The sequence below is a fragment of the Nannospalax galili genome, unplaced genomic scaffold (genome assembly GCF_000622305.1).
Source record: "Nannospalax galili isolate Female #2095 unplaced genomic scaffold, S.galili_v1.0 scaffold856, whole genome shotgun sequence".
NCBI classification, from domain to species: domain Eukaryota; kingdom Metazoa; phylum Chordata; class Mammalia; order Rodentia; family Spalacidae; genus Nannospalax; species Nannospalax galili.
Genome location: NW_008339573.1, coordinates 1044136 through 1052665, shown reverse-complemented (window position 1 = coordinate 1052665; position 8530 = coordinate 1044136). Strand labels below are relative to the sequence as shown.

At 43.3% G+C, this 8530-nt stretch overlaps 1 protein-coding gene across 6 annotated transcripts in view; it reads right to left on the bottom strand.

The window, feature by feature from the left end:
• Window positions 1–5480, bottom strand: part of Cdc25c (cell division cycle 25C) — a 34187-nt gene extending 28707 nt beyond the window's left edge. For all 6 annotated transcript variants that reach the window (XM_029564113.1, XM_029564114.1, XM_029564118.1 and 3 more), the window contains exons 1-3: window positions 5310–5480; window positions 4463–4656; window positions 2916–3010 (exon numbers count right to left, since the gene is read on the bottom strand). In XM_029564113.1, the coding sequence (XP_029419973.1) occupies window positions 2916–3010; window positions 4463–4653 (286 nt within the window). In that variant the 5' untranslated portion in view covers window positions 4654–4656; window positions 5310–5480. The remainder of the gene's footprint in view (window positions 1–2915; window positions 3011–4462; window positions 4657–5309) is intronic.
• Window positions 5481–8530: the final 3050 nt, after the last annotated feature.

Here is an 8530-nt window from a genome sequence, read left to right as displayed (position 1 = left end):
AGAAAAAAGAAAAAAAAAGGTATAAAGAATCTGTAAGAGCCAGATGTGGTGACACATGTCCTTAATCCCAACACTCCGGAGGCAGAGGCAGACAGACCTTTATGAGTTCAAGACCAGCCTAGTATACATAGTGAGTTCTAGGTCAGTCAAGGCTACATTGTAAGACTCTGTTAAAAAATAAATATGTAAGTGAAAGACATATTCTTGTTAATTCTAATTTTCTTCATTCCTAGTAAGCCATATTAATTTCAAAGGCTAACCTTCTGAAAAAAAACAACTTGGTATTCACTTCATGGCGCAAAATACCAGGGTACAGTTAAAATTTCACAGAAACAAGAATTTCCATGTGTGACTAAAAGAAAAAATGCTGGCAAACAGTGCACAATGCTAACCCATGGAGAGCTTTTTCATAAGTAGAAAAAAAATTTATACTGATTATGGTGGTGCACAACTGAGGCAGGAGGGTAGATGTGAGTTTGAGGGTTGAGACCTGGCTACATAGTCAAGACCCTGTCTCAAAAAAAGTTTTATTTTAATTGAGGCAGGGTCTCTCCATATCCCCACCTGGCCTGGAACTTGTTATGTAGATCAGGCTGGCCTTGATCTCACAGAGGGTCACCTGCCTCTGCCTTCTGCATGCTAGGAGTAAAGGTATGCTCTACCATGCTTAGCCAAAAAAATATTTTTTTAAGGCAACTGCTTGCATGGCTTCTACATAGTACCATGCAACCTGCCTTCTTTTCTGAAACCTAATTAAGAAAAATACAACTTTTCCTTCTTTTTAATTTCTTTCCTAAGCATGCTTCCTTAACCTCTGAAGTCCCTGCACCTGTGTCATCCACGTGTGTGTGTGTGTGTGTGTGTGTGTGTGTCCCAAGTCCTCTCTCCAGCTTTTCTCCATGTTGCAGTTTCTTCTCTTCCAAGATTTTTATTTTAAGATGGGCGTGGTGGCTCACACCTTTAATCTCAGCACTTGGGAGACAGAGGCAGGTTGGTCTCTGTTGAGTTCAAGGCTAGCCTGGTCTACAAAGCAAGTTCCAGGCCAGCTGGAGCTATAGGGGAACCCTGTCTCAAAAAGCCCCCCCCAAAAAGGGATTTTTTTTTAGTTCATTTATTATTTTTATTTTATGTGTATGAGTGTATTGCCTGTATATGTGTAATATGTGTCATTCAATGCCTGTGGAGGTCAGAAGAAGGTATTAGATCCCCCGGAACTGGAGTTATAGATGGCTGTTAGCCACCATGTGGGTGCTGGGAATAGAACCCAGGTCCTCTGTAAAAGCAGTCTGTGCTCTTAACCACTCAGATGGCTCTGAGCCATCTCTCCAGCCCCTTCTCTTCCAAGATTTACAGCTTGCCTATCTATTGTTTTTCTTTTAAACTTTAACAAAAAATGTCCTAAGAGTTTAAAAAACAACATTTAAGGCCAGCAAGATGCCACAAGACTGGCAACCTGAGTTCCATCCGTAGAACACACATGAAGTGGAAGGACAGCACCAACTCCATAACATTATCCTTCAACCTACACGTAAGTATTATGGCACAAACACACACACACACACACACACACACACACACACACACACACACACAATACTTTTTTTCAAATTAAGGGGCTGGAAAGATGGCTCAGCAGTTAAGAGCTCTTGATGCTCTCACAGAATGCACAAACATAGCAATTAACAACCATCTGTAACCCCAGTTCCAGGGGATCTGATGCCTTTTTCTGGCCTCTGAGGGCATGTGGTACACTTTCATACATGCAGGCAAAACACTCATACATATAAAATACAAGGGTTTTTTTTTTTTTCTGGCTTTTTGAGACAGTGTCTCCCTGTAGCCCCAGCTGGCCTGGAACTATGTAGACCAGGCTGGCCTCGAACTCACAGAAATCCACCTGCCTCTGCCTCCAGAATGCTGGGATTAAAGGCACGCACTACCATGTCCAGCTTATAAAATACAAATTTAAAAACTGTCAGGTAAATTGGGAGTTAAAGATCATTGTAAGTTACACAGTGAGTTTGAAGCCAGCCTGAGGTACATGAGACCCTGTCTCAAACCCCTACTTCCTCCACCCTAAGAAAACAAACAGAAAAGAAAGTTACTACTCAGGAAATCTGAAATTAAAACAAATACTAGAATGGTCCACTAGTGAAACACTTTTTGGGGGCACAGACACAGAAAAAAACACTGAAGAATTAGTTGAGAGCTGGGCATGGTGGTGCATATCTTTAGCCAAGTAGAGGCAGGCATATCTCTGTGAGATCAAGATCAGCCTGATCTACATGGTGAGTTCCAGGCCAGTTGTGGCTACAGGGAGACCCTGCCTCAACAAACAAAAACAAAAACAAAAAAAAGAATTAGTTGACAAAGTATTTCTTTTTTTTTGCGGGGGGGAGCTATTGAGAATTGATCCCAGAGCCTTGTGGGGGTAAAGTATTTCTTTATGTTAGTTTGTTTCTACTGAGATTAAACTGGAATACAAAAATTATCTTTACTGTATTTTCATCTTCATCATTAGTCAACAAAATAGATTCCTTCTCATATAACTTTTTCCATTCAAAGCAAATCCTATTAGTGTTATTTTTATCTTCCTATTAGTTTAATCATTCAACTCAAAAATCTTCCAACCACAAAATTCCAACTCTTAGACAGGTGCTCTCTCTCTGGGTTTTGGTATAGAGTAGCCCTGGCTGGTCTGGTATTCTTCGGTAGCCCAGGATGGCCTCAAATTCATGGCAATCAAACTTAGGGCAATTCCTCTGCCTCAGCTTCCCATGTGCTGGGATTACAGATGTGAGCCACTACAACTGGCTTTAGATAGGTTCTCTACCTCTTTTCACCACCTTACATTTTTATCCTACTGCCTCATCCTCTCTTAAATGTGATTTTAGTCTTTAAAGACTGTACCCTACCAGTTTCATGAAGATTGGCAGACGTGGTAAACTGAGTGGCAGACATCTCCCCACTGCTAAGATTCAAAAGATCAAGGCAATGTCTTGGGGTTCCTCTGTTGAGACATAAGAGTATACCAATATTCCCATTAGGCTATATCCATGAAAGGTCAAGATCATGTCTTCATTTGAAATCTCTCTGAATTACTATCACAAAATCTAAACAGTATCCAAATAAATCTAATTCCTATTTGGAAATATTTCAGGCTGGGTTGAGAAAAAAAAAAATCTCCCACTTTTTCTCTAATAAATGTGAGCCTCATTTCCTCTTCACTGATATATTGAGTTAGACTCTTTTTCTATTTTTAAATTATGTGTATGTCTGTGTATGGGTATGTGCATGTGAGTGCAGGTGCCCTTGGAGGCCAGAGTCATTGCATTTCCCTGTAACTGTAGTTATAAGCAATTTTGAGCCTCTAGATGTGGGTGCTGGGAGCCAAACCAGCTCCTCTGTAAGAGCAGCACCACTCTTAACCACTGAGCCATCTCTCCAGACCTTAAATTTTTTTTAATGAGGGTCTAAGTTTATTGAGCAGGAACTTTTAATTTTGTTATTATATTTTACTTATTACTTATTTGTGTGTATGTGTGTGTTGTGTGTGTGCATCATGGCACATATGTGTGCCGGTCAGAGGACAACTTACAGGAGTCAGTTCTTCTACCATGTTTCCCAGGGAGCCAACTCAGGTCATCAGGCTTGGCAGCAGGTGCCTTCACCCAACCAGCAATCTTACCTACCTAGTGAGCAGAATCCTGACCCCACCCTCTTTATCCTGTTTATCTGAACACAAAGAGTTCATTTCTCCCCAGAGTCTCTAGTACTTCTCAAATACTTATTTGTTAGTGAGGTATAAAGACATAGCATGGCCACAATTTAAAGTACATTAATACTAATACTATCAAAGTGACTAACTCACATATGTAATAGAGTTTTTAGATTTTTTTTATTCCCAGACATCACATTGATTCTGACAAGACAGGAAAAAATTATTCCTAGTAAGACCAAAATTTCCTTTCTTCTTGTTTGCTTGCTTTTTGTCATAGGGTTTCACTCTATAGCCCACTGGTTGTCCTGGAATTCACTATGTAGCCTAGGTGGCTTTGATCTTCTGGTAATCCTGCCTCAGCCTCCTGAGTGGTGAGATTACAAAATGTACCACCAAGCTCCATACAGAAAAAGGGTTTTGGGTTTTTGTTTTGTTTTGTCTTTTTTTGAGACAGCGTCTCCCTGTAGCCCCAGCTGGCCTGGAACTCATTATAGACGAAGCTGGCCTTGAACTCAGAGATCCACCTGCCTCCAGAGTGCCGGGATTAAAGGCATGTACTACCACACCAGGCTAGAAAAAGATTTTTGTTGTTTTATTTCATAGACAAGCTTGAGACTCAAAAAGATCACAGAGTCAAGGTCAGAGCTGATACTTAAACTCTGAGCCTGGATAATTAAACAAATAAACAAACCTGTTCAGAAAAGCAAAGGAGATAAGGTGTCAAAATAAATACAAACTTACCCAGACAAAATGCTTAGGTTTGCGGAGTCAAGGAGTTTGTCTCCTGGAGATTTAGGGAAATCTGGACAGACCGTAAAAGAATTCTCGCTCTCCAAGAGCAGGTGTAACATTTTCCTCTGACTGGATTTAAAACTGGGTCCTGAGACAGACCTTGCCTCTTCTCTTGTGAATGGAACGAGTCCGGTAGACATGGCCTGGGGGCGGGGCGGGGGGGGGGAGAAAAAAAACTAGCTAGTAAAAGAACATCACAGACGTACAATTTTTCCAGCCTCCTCCATTCTTTCCAGTGCCCAGATTAGCACTGGAGGAGGGGCATCCAAAAAGGTTGAATTACATCCAGGCTGGAATGAATGTCATATTGTACTTGGCCTTTACCTTGAAACCCGATTTGGAATTTAAGATCCTCCCGCCTCTGCCCCGGAGTGTTGAGTTAAAGGCGTGCATCACAACCCGGCCCTTATTTTATTTATTTTTATTTTAACTATGTGTATGTCTATATGTGGGTATGTGCACTAAGTGCTAGTGCCCGCGGAGGACAGAGACATCAGAGGTATCGGATCCTCTGGAGCTGGAGTTAAGGGAGTTGTGAGCCGCCTAGGTGCTGGGAACGGAGCTGGTGTATTCCGCGGGAGTCGTCTGAGCTCTTAGTCCCTGAACACCCGCTCCAGCTCAGGACATTAAGATGGAACGAAGAGAAGACTAGCTTGATCCAGACCACCCAGCTTGACCGAAAGAAAGTCGGGTCTCCTAACTTGCGATAATGCCAATTTGGACCTCAGGCCCTGACGGCCGCCAACGAGGACAACTGGGTCTCGACGATGCCCTGAAGTAGACAACCTCCGCTTACCTCGTTTACAGCAGGACTTGCCTTTGAAGAAAAGAATTCCGGCGTGACTGGACTGAAGCGAAAACCCCACCGAATGACTGGAAGTCTGAGGAAAAGCCACAGCTTACCAGACCAGGCTAGGCTAGGGCGAGGTCAAGTTGGACCCTAGTCCCTAGACCTGACCATTCAAAACCTTCCGCCCTCTCAACAACCTATCATCGCCCTCCTCCAAGCAGCGTCGGCCCATCTCCACGCGCCTGCCTACCGACCCTTGCCTCGACCAATCGTGAATCCCGTACCTCCGCGACTGGTAAGCACACAGAGATCCCGTTGCTCATTGGCTCGCCCTCTGGCCAATCGCCGCGCCCTTCCTGTGCTCTGTTCCTGCGGCACACCAACCCCGGGAGATTTAAATTGAGCCTGGCAAACTATGACTGACCCTTGGGAATTGTGTTTGAGTGGAAGTGCTTCATTCTCCTTATTCCTTTCTTGTGTCTTTTCTCTTTAGTTTTGTTAGCCTTCCGCTGGAAATGGATCGTTTGCCGCCGGTGTGGCTTGTGTTGGGGGATGACAGGTGTGAGTTTATATGGCGCGGCATTGGCCCCTTCTCCGGAGTTTTCTGGGTAAAAATTCTCTTTCAGGGAAAGGAAGGAAATTGAACCTTTTGGGGTAATCCTTACGACAGACAGCATAAAGGATTTTAAACTTTGGCTGTCAATGTTCAAATTTTCACAAACAGCCAAAGTTTAAAATCCTTTACATCTGAGTGCTGGGCATGGTGGCTTCATTTCTATAAGTCCAACACTCAGGAGGCTGAGGCAGGAGGATAGTCGTGAATTTGAGGCCATCCTGAGCCACAGGGTGAGTTCAGGCTAGCCTGAGCTAGAGACCCTGCTTTAAAAACAAACAAACAACAAAAAAAAAAATCGCTGGCCATGGTGGCAGACCTGTAGTCCCAGCACTTGGGAGGCAGAGGCAGGCGGATCTCTGAGTTCAAGGCCAGCCTGGTCTACATAGTGAGTTCCAGGACAGCTGGGGCTTACAGGGAGACCCTGCTTCAAAAAGATCAAAAAAAAAAAAAAAACAGTCATTATTATTATTATTAATGGAACCCAGGGCATGGAGCATGCTAGACAAGCACTGTTATTTGGCTGTCACCCCAGTCCTAGATATTCTTAATGTTATTTGTTTTCAAATCTTGTTCGAACAAGAGTAGATGTTGATGAGATAATTGACTTAGAGTGTGGGATGATGACTGGGTAGAAATCTTTAATGTACATACTAACCACCTGGAGATCATGCGCTAATTCAGATTCAGTAGGTCAGGTCTGGGTTGGGCCCAAATTCTACACTTCTAACAGGTTGTCAGCTGATTTTAATGCCTCTGGTCCTGAGTTCATACTCTGTAGCAAGGCATGTTATACTCCTTTTTTTGTGTTTCAAGACACAGTCTCACTATTTAGCCCAGGCATGTCTTGAACTCGAAATTCCCCTACTTCAGGTTTAAGCTATCACAGTCATCCAATTTACTGCACTCTGGTATACATTTGAAATTTTCCTCTTTCTCTCTCTCTCTCTTTTTTTTTTTTTTTTTTTGTCTTTGGGTTTTTGTTATTTATTTTGTTTGTTTTGTTTTGGTCTTTTTGAGACAGGGTCTCCCTGTAGCCACAGCTGGCCTGAAGCCTACTATATAGATCAGTCTTGCACTATGTAGATCACAGAGATCTGCCTACCTCTGTCTCCAGAGTGCTGGGAGTAAAGGTCTGGGCCACCACTCCTGGCTCTTTTCTTTCTTTTTTGTTATTTGAGACAAGGTCTTGTTGTATAGCCCTGGTTGGCCTCAAACTCATGATTCTCCTGCCCCAACCTCCTGAATTCTAGGATGACAGGCATGTGTTACCATATCTATCTTAAAATTTTTCACACATAAAAATATTTAAGTTAGGCCAGGTATGGTGGCCCATACTTTTAGTTAATCCCAGGACTCTGGAGGTAGAGATAGGTGAATGTCTGTAAGTTTGAGACCAGCCTGGTCTACATTGCAAGTTCTAGACCAGCCAGGGTTAGGGTTACACACTGAGACCCTGTCTCAGAGAAAAAGAAAAAGGCCTCTACAATGATAAAATGATCCAATAGGTCTATAGGGTAGGACCCAGGAATTATAAAGGCTGCCAGGCACTACCCTTAAAAATAGTATACAGACTATGTTTCGAGAAACAAAAGTCAAAACTACAACTTTAAAAACTGGACATTGATAGGCCAGGCGTGGTGGTGCACACCTTTAATCCCGGCACTCATGAGGCAGAGGCAGGCGGATCTCTGTGAATTCAAGGCCAGTCTGGTCTACATAGTGAGTTCCAGGACAGCTGGGACTACAGGGAGACCTTGTCTCAAAAAGAACACCCCCCCCAAAAAAAAAAAAAAAAAAAAAGCTGGACGGTTGATAGGTAAAGTACGCAATGGATGAATCTGGTTGATCAGGAGAAAGCACCAGGACACAGATAAAACTCCATTGGAATAGAGTTTATTCTCAAAGGAACACATGGAACAGATTTGCTTCTGGGCAGGGAAAATGTCTGCCCCGGTCGTGAGCTGAGGTCTTTTATAGGGGGAGGCTTCTGGGGGGTGTGTGCAGAAGGCGGGAAGATATATATTTTTTAAAAGTTAGGCAGGGCAAGTGGGAGAGCGGGACTGTTAAAACCTGCTCCCTTCTGTCTGTCAGCCAGGATCTGGGTCAGGATGTGTTTGTTTTTGTCCTCTTAAGATAAGGGGAAAACTGCCATGCTGAAGTGGCTCCTGAGTCTCTGATTAAAAGGTAGAATCTGTTTATCTTGTCTTCAGAGATCAAAGGAAAAGCAAGCTGCCTTTTATGAGTCTGCTTTTCTTGACTTTAAAGACCAGGGTGCTTATCAACTTGGTTCCCTTTTCTCAGGGTCTTGTGAGGTCCTTGAGGCCCTGTTGGTGATGGGTTGGGGCTATCTGAACCTTAACATTCCAGCCTTTTGTGTTATAGGATAGGGGGCACCGTTGTCTTCTTGCTACTTCTTGCTGGACAGGGTCGACGTGGGGGGCTGGATTAGGGGTTGATCAGACAGCCAGGGTTCTCTCTTCATGCATCTCAACAGTGTCTTTTTTTTTTCTTCTACCAAGGCTGGGCTCCAGAGTAATGGACTCAGGATTTGTTTTCAGGCATTTTGATAGCTGTTGGAGTGGCTAGAATCAGTGTCAGTTACCTCTCAAAG